General features: G+C 41.2%; 1 protein-coding gene across 4 annotated transcripts in view; it reads right to left on the bottom strand.

Moving 5' to 3' along the window:
- LOC135548745 (P2X purinoceptor 1-like) overlaps positions 1-14,964 on the bottom strand; it is a 53,911-nt gene extending 38,947 nt beyond the window's left edge. The window contains exons 1-2 of one of the 4 annotated variants that reach the window (XM_064978643.1): positions 14,654-14,963; positions 14,358-14,449 (exon numbers count right to left, since the gene is read on the bottom strand). Coding sequence is in view for 2 of the 4 variants with exons in the window: in XM_064978641.1 (XP_064834713.1) it covers positions 14,358-14,545 (188 nt within the window). In the remaining 2 variants the exon portion in view is untranslated. Of the gene's footprint in view, positions 1-14,357 lie in introns of all 4 variants that reach the window. The other 3 variants (XR_010456878.1, XM_064978641.1, XM_064978642.1) reach the window with 3 other exon arrangements.
- Between the last annotated feature and the right edge of the window lie 455 nt (positions 14,965-15,419).

Raw genomic sequence — 15,419 nt, forward strand, 5'->3', positions numbered from 1 at the left:
GTCGCAAATGGGTCTTCCAAATGGACAATGACCCCAAACATACTTCCAAAATGGCTTAAGGACAACAAAGTCAAGGTATTGGAATGGCCATCACAAAGGCCTGACCTCAATCCCATAGAAAATTTGTGGGCAGAACTGAAAAAGCGTGTGCGAGCAAGGAGGCCTACAAACCTGACTCAGTTACACCAGCTCTGTCAGGAGGATTGGGCCAAAATTCACCCAAATTATTGTGGAAGCTTGTGGAAGGCTACCCAAAATGTTTGACCCAAGTTAAACTATTTAAAGGCAATGCTACCCAATACTAATTGAGTGTATGTAAACTTCTGACCCACTGGGAATGTGATGAAAGAAAGAAAAGCTGAATAAATCATTATCTCTACTTATATTCTGACATTTCACATTCGTAAAATAAAGTGGTGATCCTAACTGACCTAAAACCTGGAATCTTTTACTTGAATTAAACGCCAGGAATTGTGAAAAACTGAGTTTAAATGTATTAGGCTAAGGTGTATGTAAACTTCTGACTTCAATTGTTAGTGTTATTGTTTATTAGTTTACTCCAATTAGGAGAAGGCTGGTAGGGTTTGTGGGGAATAATAAAGGAAGGTATATTCAAAAAGAAGTGTATGTGCATATGTATTTTTATGTATGTATATATATGTGTATATGTATGAATGTTTATATGTGTACAGAGTGGGCTCCAAAATTACTGGCACTTCTGACTGGCAATGCACAAACATTACTTTAAAAAATATAAACAATATAATTATAGACGTAAACTCAATATACCAACATGTGAGAAATATTGTTATTTATTAATGGTACAATGGAACCCATTTAATAAAAAATGTATGTCCTCCAAATCAAGGTTTCACAATTAATGGCACCCTTAAATATTATTGTAAATAACATCTACCAAGATTAAACCAGGAATTAAATTCCATTTATTTAAGTTGATCTAAGTCTTAAGGAACTCTATTGAGCCATTACATCACTTCCTGTTTCACTAGGGTATAAAAATGAGGTAACACGCATGCAATATCCCTTTGTCATCCAACATCACGAAGAAAACAAAAGAACTGGCAGTTCAAAAGGACAGATATTCATAGACCTTTATAAATCTGGTAATGGCTACAAGAAGATCCACAAACGATTGAATATACCATTGAGCACTGTCAGGGCAATTATAAAAAATTCAAAAGATATGGAACAGTTGAAAACCCCAGGATAGGGAGGAGGATGGTGAGAGAAGAAACAAAATCCCCAAGAATCACTGTGAAAGAATTGCAGTCCTTGGTGGGTCAGTGATGTTTTGGGGCTGTTTTAATTCCAGAGGTCCGGGGGCACTGGTTAAGATTGATGACATAATGAATTCCACCAAGTATCAGGCAATTTTGGCTGACAATCTGGTTCACTCTGCCAGAAGGCTGGGACTTGGCCGTAGGTGGACTTTCCAACATGACAATGACCCAAAACATACCTCAAGATCCACACAGAAATGGTTCTGTGACAACAAAATCAATGTTCTACCATGGCTATCTCTCTCGCCGGACCTCAATCCAATCAAAAACTTGTGAGCTTAATTGAAGAGGGCAGTTGAAAAACACAAACCTAAGAATGTGAAGGATCTTGAAAGGATCTGCTTAGAGGAATGGTCCAAAATCCCTCCAAATGTGTTCCTTGTCAAACATTACAGGAAAGGACTCCAGAGGTGGTTTCACTAAGTACTAAATGAGGAATGCCAAAAATTAAGAAACCTTGATTTTGGTAAAATGTATTTTGCATTAAATAATTGTATGATTTTGGTGGCTTCCATTGAAGCATTAATAAAGTACAGTCATTTCTCACATGTTGGTATTTTGAGTTTCTCTGTAATTATATTATTTATATATTTTTTTATGTTTTATTTGTGCATTGCCAGTCAGGGGTGCCAGTAATTTTGGAGCCCACTGTATTAATGTGGATGTATGTATATATATATATAGATATATTTCCCCAAAAAATAAATGGGGTTTGTAAATGATGCAGACAGTTACATTGATGGAAGCAACAATCTATCCTCAATATTAAAGCTGATCCACCTCCAGCTGGCTGGTGTGTTTACGGACATATTCAATCAATCCCTATACCAGTCTGCTGTTCCCACATGCTTCAAGAGGGCCACCATTGTTCCTGTTCCCAAGAAAGCTAAGGTAACTGAGCTAAACGACTACCGCCATGTAGCACTCACTTCTGTCATCAAGAGGTGCTTTGAGAGACTAGTCAAGGACCATATCACCTCCACCCTACCTGACACCCTAGACCCACTCCAATTTGCTTACCGCCCAAATAGGTCCACAGACGATGCAATCTCAACCACACTGCACACTGCCCTAACTCATCTGGACAAGAGGAATGCCTATGTGAGAATGCTGTTCATCGACTACAGCTCGGCATTCAACACCATTGTACCCTCCAAGCTCGTCATCAAGCTCGAGACCCTGGGTCTCGACCCCGCCCTGTGCAACTGGGTACTGGACTTCCTGACGGTGAGGGTAGGTAACAACATCTCCACCCCGCTGATCCTCAACACTGGGGCCCCACAAGGGTGCGTTCTGAGCCCTCTCCTGTACTCCCTGTTCACCCACGACTGCGTGGCCACGCACGCCTCCAACTCAATCATCAAGTTTGCAGACAACACAATAGTGGTAGGCTTGATTACCAACAACGACGAGACGGCCTACAGGGAGGAGGTGAGGGCCCTCGGAGTGTGGTGTCAGGAAAATAACCTCACACTCAACGTCAACAAAACTAAGGAGATGATTGTGGACTTCAGGAAACAGCAGAGGGAACACCCCCCTATCCACATCGATGGAACAGTAGTGGAGAGAGTAGCAAGTTTTAAGTTCCTCGGCATACACATCACAGACAAACTGAATTGGTCCACTCACACAGACAGCATCGTGAAGAAGGCGCAGCAGCGCCTCTTCAACCTCAGGAGGCTGAAGAAATCCGGCTTGTCACCAAAAGCACTCACAAACTTCTACAGATGCACAATCGAGAGCATCCTGGCGGGCTGTATCACCGCCTGGTAAGACAACTGCTCCGCCCTCAACCGTAAGGCTCTCCAGAGGGTAGTGAGGTCTGCACAACGCATCACCGGGGGCAAACTACCTGCCCTCCAGGACACCTACACCACCCGATGTTACAGGAAAGCCATAAAGATCATCAAGGACATCAACCACCCGAGCCACTGCCTGTTCACCCCGCTATCATCCAGAAGGCGAGGTCAGTACAGGTGCATCAAAGCTGGGACCGAGAGACTGAAAAACAGCTTCTATCTCAAGGCCATCAGACTGTTAAACAGCCACCACTAACATTGAGTGGCTGCTGCCAACACACTGACACTGACTCAACTCCAGCCACTTTAATAATGGGAATTGATGGGAAATGATGTAAATATATCACTAGCCACTTTAAACAATGCTACCTTATATAATGTTACTTACCCTACATTATTCATCTCATATGCATACGTATATACTGTACTCTATATCATCGACTGCATCCTTATGTAATACATGTATCACTAGCCACTTTAACTATGCCACTTTGTTTACATACTCATCTCATATATATATACTGTACTCGATACCATCTACTGTATCTTGCCTATGCTGCTCTGTACCATCACTCATTCATATATCCTTATGTACATATTCTTTATCCCCTTACACTGTGTATAAGACAGTAGTTTAGGAATTGTTAGTTAGATTACTTGTTGGTTATTACTGCATTGTCGGAACTAGAAGCACAAGCATTTCGCTACACTCGCATTAACATCTGCTAACCATGTGTATGTGACAAATAAAATGTGATTTGATTTGATTTGATTTTTAAAAAAGCAAGTCATTAGGTTGGGTACACTAGATTACTTTCTAAATGTAATCCATTACAGTTACTAGTTACCAGTCCAAAATGTTAATCAGTAACGTTCTGTTGGATTATTACCCAAACTCAGTAACACAATCTGATTACTTGATTACTTTCAGTTATTTTAGATTACTTTTCCCTTAAGAGGCGCAGGTTAGTAGTTGGAACAGCCACAAAGTCATAAAATCTGATTTTAAACCTAACCTTAACCCTAACCGTACCACATAGCTAGCCCTTATGCCTAATCCTAACCTTAAATAGCCCTAACTTTAACCACACTGCTAACCCTAACCTTAAATTAAGACCAAAAAGCAACCCAATAAATCATTTTTTTACAATTCAGCAAATTTGGGATTTGCAGCTGAAAATCACTCAGTTCTGCCTAAAGAACAAGACTCGTCCCAATAAACGTCAACCTAGATAAGAGGCATTAGCAGAAAACAAACATTTGTATTACCATTTGAACATCTATTGCAGGATAAATTAATGTTAGAGTTTACATAGCTGGCCATAAATGGATGTTGCATTTTACTTTATTGGTTGGTTATGTAGGCTATTTCTAACCTATTGCATTCAACTGAAGATTCAAATATGATTAGGCTAAAAACTCTACCATATTTTAAGTCATTCCAATTTAATACCCTTAATCTTCAAAAACAGGACTTTGAAATTTGGAAATACAGATTAGCCAAATTGCTATACCTAAGCATAACCCCAAAACTAAAGACTAATTAGTCTACTCTATTGTTTATGATTTTGCTGTCATAGACGACTGATTGGTCTCATTGCTTTGAGTTAAAAAATAAATAGGCTTTTATGCTTGATCCGAAAATATGGTTGGAGGCACCATATGGACGGTATGACGTAGTTGCAGAGCCTCCGAGGCATGCAGAGGCCAAATTGAGCTCCATACCACATTGCTGTGCTCCTCCAAAAAAAATGTACAATGTGGGGGGTTCTGTATAGCTCCACACTGACATGATTGGTTGACGGTAGGTATTTGTAATTGTCTTTATTATGGATCCCCATTAGCTGCTTCCTGAGGTCCGGCAAAATTAAGGCAGTTACACAATTTTAAAACATTACAATACATTCATATCTGATTTCACAACACACTAAGTGTGTGCCCTCAGGCCGTTACTCCATTACCACATATCTACAAAACATAATTCATGTGTATTGCGTGTATAGTTGCACACACTGTACATAGATTTTTCTATTGTGTTATTGAATGTACATTTGTTTATGTGTAACACTGTTGTTTTTTTGTCACACTGCTTTGCTTTATCTTGGCCAGGTCGCAATTGGCTAGATCCGGGAGAATTGTCATCAACTACACTAATTAGCATAGCGCAACGGTCAAAAAATATTACTAGAAAATATCTATATTCATGAAATCACAAGTGAAATATAGTGAAACACAGCTTAGCCTTTTGTTAACCACCTTGTCATCTCAGATTTTGAAATGATGCTTATTATGCAGCCAAAGCAAGACAAGTTTATCGATAGCCTAGCATAGCATTATGTCCAGCTAGCAGCAGGAAGCTTGGTCATGAAAATCAGAAAAACAATCAAATTATAACCGCTTGCCTTTGATGATCTTTGGATGTTTTCCCTGACGAGACTCCCAGTTAGACAGCAAATGTTCCTTTTGTTCCATAAAGATGATTTTTATACCCAAAATTCCTCCGTTTGTTTGTCACATTATGTTTAGAAATCCACCGGAAATAGCGGTCATGACAAAAAATCTAATTATATCCATAATATCGACAGAAACATGGCAAACGTTTTTTATAATCAATCCTCAAGGTGTTTTTCAAATATCTATTCAATAATATATCAACCGGGACAATTGGATTTTCAGTAGGAGCGAGAGGAAAAATGACTACCTCTGTCTTTTACGCAAGAATCACTTACGCAATGTAGTCGTTTACGCTCATTCTTCAACATAAAGGCGTGAAACTACGTCACAATGCTGTAGACACCTTAGGGAATACGTAGAAAAGGGAATCTGGTTGATATTCCTTTCAGTGGCCAATAGGGGTGCATAGGAACACAACGGTTTCAAAACATGAGTCACTTCCTGATTGGATTTCTCTTAGGCTTTCGCTATGGAATATCAGTTCTGCTATACTCACAGACAATATTTTGACAGTTTTGGAAACTTTAGAGTGTTTTCTATCTTAAGCTGTCAATTATATGCATATTCTAGCATCTGGTCCTGAGAAATAGGCGGTTTACTTTGGGAACGTTATTTTTCCAAAAATATAAATAGTGCCCCCTAGGTTCAAGAGGATATAAATAAAGGTGAAATAAAAAAATGTTAATTAAAAACAGTGCGTATGTTATGATGTGTGTATATGCATGTGTCTGTGCCTATGTTTGTGTAGCGTCACAGTCCCCGCTGTTCAATAAGGTGTATTTTTATCAGTTTTTAAAAAATCTGATTCTACTGCTTGCATCAGTTACCTGATGTGGAATAGAGTTCCATGAAGTCATGGCTCTATGTAGTACTGTGCGACCTCCTATAGTCTGTTCTGGACTTGGGAACTGTGAAGATACCTCTGGTGGCATGTATTGTGGGGTATACATGGGTGTCTGAGCTGTGTGCTAGTTGTTTATACAGACAGCTCGGTGATTTCAACATGTCAATACCTCTCACAAGTAGTGATGAAGTCAATCTCTCCTCCACTTTGAGCCAGGAGAGTTTGACATGCATATTAATCATGTTTGCTCTCTGTGTACATCCAAGGGCCAGCCGTGCTGCCCTGTTCTGAGCAAATTGCAATTTTCCTAAGTCCCTCTTTGTGCCACCTGACCACACGATTGAAAAGTAGTCCAGGTGCGACAAAACTGGAGCCTGTAGGACCTGCCTTGTTGATAGTGTTGTTAAGAAGATGGAGCAGCACTTTATTATGGATAGACTTCTCCCCATCTGATCTACTGTAGCAATATGTTTTGACCACGACAGTTTACAATCCAGGGTGACTCCATGCAGTTTAGTCACCTCAAATTGCTCAGTTTCCACATTATTTTTTTAGAAGTTTTAGTTAAGGTTTAGGGTTTATTGAATAATTTGTCCCAAATACAATGCTTTAGTTTTTTTATATTTACGAATAACTTATTCCTTTCCACCCATTCTGAAACTAACTGCAGCTCTTTGTTAAGTGTTGCAGTCATTTCAGTCGCTGTAGTAGCTGACTTGTATAGTGTTGAGTCATTTGCATACATAGACACAATGGCTTTACTCAAAGCGTGTCATGTCATTAGTAAATATTTTAAAAAGTAAGAGGCCTAGACAGCTGCCATGGGGAATTCCTGATTCTACCTGGATTATGTTGGAGAGGCTTCCATTAAAGAACACCATCTGTGTTCTATTAGTCAGGTAACTCTTTATCCACAATCATAGATGGCGCCGGAGGAGATGGCCTCCGTTTTACAGTCTCCTAACCAATTGTGCTATTATGTGTTTTTTTTCGCAATATTTGTAAATGATTTTGTACATAATGTTTCTGCAACCGTATTTTACGGCAGAAAAGAGCTTCTGGATATCAGGACAGCGATCACTCACCTCGGATTAGACGAAGATTTCTTCAACAACAACAACAGCAGCAAGCAGGACTCACACAATAACAACCCACAGGGCAGACATCCCAATTATTCCCAAAAGGAAGCGACGCAGAGGACGAAGAGCCGGATGCCTCGTCCGGACCCGCAGAAGACAACTAGGAAAGCTGCCGTTACCATCAATATTACTCGCCAACGTGCAATCATTGGACAATAAACTAGACGAGGTAAGATCACGAATATCCTACCAACGGGACATAAAAAACTGTAATATCCTATGCTTCGTGGAATCGTGGCTGAATGACGACATGGTTATTCAGCTAGCGGGATACACGCTGCACCGGCAGGATAGAACAGCACACAGACGAGGGAGGGGCGATCTGTGCATATTTGTAAACAACAGCTGGTGCACGAAATCTAAGGAAGTCTCTAAATTTTGCTCGCCTGAAGTTGAGTATATTGTGATAAACCGCAGGCCACACTACTTGCCTAGAGAGTTCTCGGCTATACTATTCGTGGCTGTTAATTACCACCACAGACAGATGCTGGCACTAAGACCGTACTCAGTCAGCTGTATACGGAAATAAGCAAACAGGAAACCACTCACCCAGAGGCGGCGCTCCTAGTGGTCGGTGACTTTAATGCAGGGAAACTTAAATCAGTTCTACCAAATCTCTATCAACATGTTAAATGTGCAACCAGAAGAAAACAAATTATAGATCACCTGTACTCCACACAGAGACACATACAAAGCTCTCCCTCGCCCTGGTAAATCCGACCACAGCTCTATCCTCGGAAGCACCAGTGACTCGGTCTATAAAAAAATGGTCAGATGAAGCAGATGCTAAACTACAGGACTGCTTTGCTATCACAGACTGGAACAAGTTCTGGGATTCTTCTGATGACATTGACGAATACACCACATCAGTCACTGGCTTTATCAATAAGTGCATTGAGGACGTCGTCCCCACAGTGACTGTACGTACATACCCCAACCAGAAGCCATGGATTACAGGCAACATTCGCACTGAGCTAAAGGGTAGAGCTGCCTCTTTCAAAGTGCTGGACCCGAACGCTTACAAGAAATCCCGCTATGCCCTGTGACGAACCATCAAACAGGCAATGCGTGAATAAAGGGCTAAGATTGAATCATACTACACCGGCTCAGACGCTCGTCGGATGTGGCAGGGCTTGCAAACTATTACAGACTGCAAAGAGAAGCACAGCAGCGAGCTGCCCAGTGACACGAGCATACCAGACGAGCTAAATCACTTCTATGCTCGCTTCGAGGCAAGCAACACTGATGCATGCATGAGAGCATCAGCTGTTCCAGACGACTGTGTGATCACGCTCTCCGTAGCTGACGTGAGTAAGACCTTTAAACAGGTCAACATACACAAGGCTGCGGGCCAGGCGAATTACCAGGACGTGTGCTCCGGGCATGTGCTGACCAACTGGCAGGAGTCTTCACTGACATTTTCAACATGTCCCTGATTGAGTCTGTAATACCAACATACTTCAAGCAGACCACCATAGTCCCTGTGCCCAAGAACACAAAGGCAACCTGCCTAAATGACTAAAGACCTGTAGCACTCACGTCCTTAGCAATGAAGTGCTTAGAAAGGCTTGTAATGGCTCACATCAACACCATTATCCCAGAAACCCTAGACCCACTCCAATTTGCATACCACCCAAACAGATCCACAGATGATGCAATCTCTATCCCTTTCCCACCTGGACAAAGGGGACACCAATGTGAGAATGCTGTTCATTGACTACAGCTCAGCGTTCAACACCATAATACCCTCAAAGCTCATCACCAAGCTAAGGATCCTGGGACTAAACACCTACCTCTGCAACTGGATCCTGGACTTCCTGACAGGCCACCCCCAGTTGGTGAGGGTAGGTAGCAACACATCTGCCACGCTGATCCTCAACACTGGAGCTCCCCAGGGGTGCGTGCTCAGTCCCCTCCTGTACTCCCTGTTCACCCACGACTGCATGGCCAGGCACGACTCCAAAACCATCATTAATGAAGAGACAACCTATAGAGAGACCTGGCCAGGTGGTGCCAGAATAACATCCTATCCCTCAATGTAACCAAGAATAAGGAGATGATTGTGGACTACAGGAAAAGGAGCACCGAGCACGTCCCATTCTCGTCGACGGGGCTGTAGTGGAGCAGGTTGAGAGCTTCAAATTCCTTGGTATCCACATCAACAACAAACTAGAATGGTACAACACACCAAGACAGGCGTGAAGAGGGCACGACAAAGCCTATCAATACCATTAACCCAGAAACCCTAGACCCACTCCAATTTGCATACCGCCCAAACAGATTCACAGATGATGCAATCTCTCTTTCACTCCACACTGCCCTTTCCCACCTGGACAAAAGCAACACTTATGTGAGAATGCTGTTCCTTGGTGTCCACATCAACAAACTAGAATGGTCCAAACTAGAATGGTCCAAACACACAAAGACAGTTGTGAAGAGGGCACGACAAAGCCTATTCCCACTCAAGAAACTAAAAAGATTTGGTATATGGGTCCTGAGATCCTCAAAAGGTTCTACAGCTGCAACATCGAGAGCATCCTGACCGGTTGCATCACTGCCTGGTACGGCAGTTGCTTGGCCTCTGACCGCAAGGCACTTCAGAGGGTAGTGCGTACAGCCAAGTATATCACTGGGGCAAAGCTGCCTGCCATCCAGGACCTCTATACAGAGGCCTGCCATCCAGGACTTCTACAGGCGGTGTCAGAGGAAGGCCCTAAAAATTGTCAAAGACCCCAGCCACCCCAGTCATAGACTGTTCTCTCTACTACCACATGGTAAGCGCTACCGGAATGCCAAGTCTAGGACTTCTCAACAGTTTTTACCCCAAAGCCATAAGGCTCCTGAACAGGTAACCAATGGTTCCCTGGACTATTTACATTGTGTGTCCCCCCCCCCCCCCTTAAACACTCTTTTACGCTGCTGCTACTCTCTGTTTATCTTATATGCTTAGTCACTTTAACTATACATTCATGTACATACTACCTAAATTGGCCCGACCAACCAGTGCTCCCGCACATTGGCTAACTGGGCTATCTGCATTGTGTCCCACCACCCGCCAACCCCTCTTTTTACGCTTCTGCCCCTCTCTGTTCATCATATATGCACAGTCACTTTAACGATACCTACATGTACATACTACCTCAATAAGCCTGACTAACAGGTGTCTGTATATAGCTACTCTTGCTACTCTTTTTTCAAATGTCTTTCTGCTGTTGTTTTCTTTAGAACCTTCTGAGTTTCGTGCTCAGTGCTCCTACACACACACACACACACACACACACACACACACACACACACACACACACACACACACACACACACACACACACACACACACACACACACACACACACACACACACACATATATATATTTTGGGCACCATTGGTTAGAGCCTGTAAGTAAACATTTCACTGTAAGGCAGGGTAGCCTAGTTGTTAGAAAGTTCGAATCCCTTGGAAATAATGAACAACGCAATAATGACTTTTCCTTTTTGTCTATCTATTGTAGGCATGCTTGCATTCTTTTAGCCAAGCTTTGGAGGTGTGTAAAACCCCCTCTATTGATGTAGGCTACATGTGTCCATGCCCATCAGGAAATTACATGAGAACCGTGGTGAATACCGGTTAGCATTGTATTTAGAAGTTATTTTCCTGTAATAATTGCTTGTTTGCCATTGCCATTTTAAAACCAAAATCCCTCCATAGGCTACCCTTACCGTAGGCCTAATTTAATGAAGGCTGGTTCAACACTAACGTGTCGAGCCTATTATATCCTAGTGATTTTATGATATAATTACATTTTACATAAATGTATTGTTGTTGTTGAAAAAAATGAACAGATGGCTTGTTTTAAAAAATAATAATATTTGATTAAAACCAAAATTCGAGTGATTCACAATGTCCTGGTTTTATGGTAAGAACGTCTATGTACAGTGCATTAGGACTTTAGGACTTTTTCCACATCTTGTTAGGTTACAGCCTTATTCTAAAATGGATTAAATTGTTTTTTTCCCTCATCAATCTACACACAATAAAATAAAATACTGAAATATCACATTTAGTTAAGTATTCAGACCCTTTACTCAGTACTTTGTTAAAGCCCCTTTGGCAGCGATTACAGGCTCAAGTTTTCTTGGGTATGATGCTACAAGTTTGGCACACATGTAATTTGGGGAGTTCCTCCCATTCCTCTCTGCAGATCCTCTCAAGCTCTGTCCAGTTGGATGGGGAGCGTTGCTGCACAGTTATTTTCAGGTTTTTCCAGAAATGTTTGATCCGGTTCAAATTCGGGCTCTGGCTGGGCCACTCAAGGACATTCAGAGACTTGTCCCGAAGCACCCTGCATTGTCTTGGCTGTGTGCTTAGGGTTGTTGTCCTGTTGGAAGGTGAACCTTTGTCTCAGTATGAGGTCCTGAGCACTCTGGAGCAGTTTTTCATCAAGGATCTCTCTGTACTTTGCTCTGTTAATCTTTGTCTCATTCCTGACTAGTCTCCCAGTCTCTGCTGCCGAAAAATGTTTTGGTACGCTTACCCAGATCTGTGCCTCGACACAATCTTGTCTCGGAGCTCTACGGACAATTCCTTCGTCCTCATTGCTTCGATTTTGCTCTGACATGCGCTGTCAAATGTGGGACCTTATATAGACAGGTGTTTGCCTTTCCAAATCATGTCCAATCAATTGAATTTACCACAGGTGGACTCCAATCAGGATGCACCAGAGCTCAATTTCGAGTCTCAAACAAAGGGTCTGAATACTTATGTAAATAAGTTTTCACTTTGTCATTATGGAGTATTGTGTGTAGATTGCTGAGAATACATTTTAAAAATCAATTTTAGAATAAGACTGTAACGTGACAAAATGTGGAAAAAGTCAAGGGGTATGATTTTTTTCCGAAGGGAAAAGTATAACGGTGAGTGGATATTCTCCCTTTCTCTTTATATTGGATATTTGTGAAAAGTTTGGATGTGCTTCGTCTGCCTTGTTTTAATACCCTATTATATGCCCATAGAGATCAATGATGGTGTCAGTAAGTCTATTTAGACATAGCCGATTTAAAACAAGTTGTTGTTTCATTTGAGAATTATTTGCTCTGTTTTTAGGCCTTATCAATAATTCATTTTATCTTGCTTATTGACACCGTTTGTCATGTCCATGCTCAGCCATAATTCAATATACAGTAGGGCGAGCGCCTATATCAGTGAGAATGCTATGTAGGCTATACATTTCTACATTGAAGCCAAGCAATTACTAAGAACAATGTTGACTGCAAACAGTTTCAAGTTAACATATTTTGCAAAGATAGGATGGGTCTACATTTTGTTATTTCATTTCTGTAAGCTGTTGAACAAACTATAACGGGACTAACATTTGAATTGGAGTTGTATCCATGGCAATACATACATAAAATATCATAAATACACAAAGTGAAGCAACCACATATTGGCCAGTGAGGGGCTAAGCCTCGACACACCCACAACTGGTTTAGTCATTAAAAACCAGCCCTTTCACACCACCACCAACAAGCACTTGTAAAGATCATTTTTGAATGTGAAGATTGCAAAAATATTTCTGACACAGCCCTGAACCTATATTGCCACCGCCAGCGCTTATATTTACAATTGTGTTAGGTTTGTTAATCGATTACAAATTACATGACTCTCCCTGGGCTAAATTAAAAAATACTAAACCCTCCCCCAGACTGAAATTGAAAAAAAACATAACCCTCCCCCATTTTCCTCCGGGTAACAATTGTGTCAATTTCAGCCACTCCCTTACCTCCAAACGTTTATCCAAGTTGGATCATCTTTGGAGGCTGATAGCAGTCGCAACATTGGAAGACATAGCTTGGACTGTAGCCTACGAAAACCTATTCCTGCTCTTTTTCTGTAATCCATCAAACTCATTTGGTGTGTCATCGTAGTGGTCTCTGACTTGTGGTCAGACTTGCTCAGGCAGAACAAACTTAAACGTGCCTTTTTTCAATGCTGATTTGAATGTCAGTGAGAAAACAGAAAGGTGTCAATAAATTTTTTTGCAAACATGCTTTCTGAAATTTAAAGTAATGCTAGAAGTAATCTGATTACAATTTTTTGCTAGTAATGTAACAGATTTGAATTTTTTAAAAATTGTAATTGACATGTAATGGACATGTAATCCGTTACTCCACCAACCCTGGTCATTAAACTCATTAGACTCATCATCCTAAATATCAAACCTGAATTAGCCCAGATGTCACTAGATCCATCCACAAGAAAATTCCATACATACATCCCTCCTGTATGCCAAAAAATAGTTATATTTGCTTTATGAAGTCCTCACCCTTAAATATAGTGGTGCTCTAAAGGTTTTGTATAATTTCAGCCAGTAGTTTTGAAAGTAGCGCTCACAAGCAAAAACTGTCCCCGAAAATTGTGCACAATTGTGTGCTATATCATCCATATTGTATATGTTATGTATACATTTTTGCTTTGCGATTTGTACTATATGTTACGAATTTGTCAGTGCTCAAGATCCCAGACAGCATCTTTAAATATCACTTTCTAATTTGGTCAGATATCTCGTGATATCTGGAGCATTTTACTTTGCGGTGTTTTACATTGTAAAGATCTATCTCCACTACACACATTTTGACATTTCAACAAACAAGCCATTGAATGTAAATAATGAAAGCTGGGTCATGCATTTTGCAGTCGAGAAATGACTGATGAAGCTTGCAACAGACAAGCTCACACTAACTCACATGCTCACCACGCTCCACTCCAAGTTTGCATGCCTGTAGAGTCCCGGTAAATAACAGAATCCTTTAAAAGAGTCTTACCCGATGATGTATGCCAGGACCCCCAGCTGAATCAATCGGCACACGACCCCCACTCTCCTGTTCCGCACCAGCACCTGGCGGGGGGTCTCATACTTGAAGAAGAAGTCAGAGAGGGCATTGGTGATGTAGCTGTTCATCTTGCTGCTCCGTGAGAGACAGGAGGGTCTCTCCATCCCACTGGCATGCATACACACTGACCCTGACCCTGACCCTGCCTCTCTCTCTCTCTCTCTCTCTCTCTCTCTCTCTCTGTCTCTCACACCTTTTCTCTATTTTTCTTCTTCAGTCTCACTTACCCAACAGCTGACATGTTTCAGTAGCTGTGTTAGACTTCCTCTTCTCTCTCTCACGCTCTCTTTCTTTCTCCCTCTCTGACTCTCCTCACAGTCAAGTTTCTTCCTGTCACCCTTACCTCTCAAACACACCCTCTCATTCCCTCTCTTTCGCTCTCTACTCTACTTCCTCTTTCTCTCTCCTTCCCGCTCTCCAAAACAAACAAATACTATATCATCTTGCTGTAAACCAAGGTGTTCCTGTTCTACAGTCAAAAAACAACTTCTTCACTTAGCTACTGATCAGATCATTCGACATCTGTCACAGACATAATAAATATTACATCCTTCTCACACCATGCAATCATTTCCCCCTGACACTGTCTTCCTGTGTGTGCACAGAGATAGCACAGACATATGCTTGACCTAAACTTAGGCTACAAAATCAGTTCCCTATACATGTATAATGCATGTGGGTGTTTTGTTTAAAATATTTTGTTTTATTCACGCAATTCAGAGTTCTATTGTATTCTGCCATGTGAATGAAGTAGATGAACTTGGACTTCATGTTGCCTGCTTCTTTCGCTTTCCAATACAGATGTTTCATATAGTATTGTGTTTATTTTTGGTAGGGGTAGACAACACGAGGTATGAGGAAGAGACAAAAATTACTTAATAAATAACAGATTGAATAAAATGCAATTAGATTGTATTAATAAATACTACGTTCTGTTAATCTGTTTGATTAACACATAACCATTCAAGTAATATAACTCAGTTACTTGTATGT

Source organism: Oncorhynchus masou, chromosome 11, assembly GCF_036934945.1.
Source record: "Oncorhynchus masou masou isolate Uvic2021 chromosome 11, UVic_Omas_1.1, whole genome shotgun sequence".
Classification (NCBI taxonomy): Eukaryota; Metazoa; Chordata; class Actinopteri; order Salmoniformes; family Salmonidae; genus Oncorhynchus; species Oncorhynchus masou.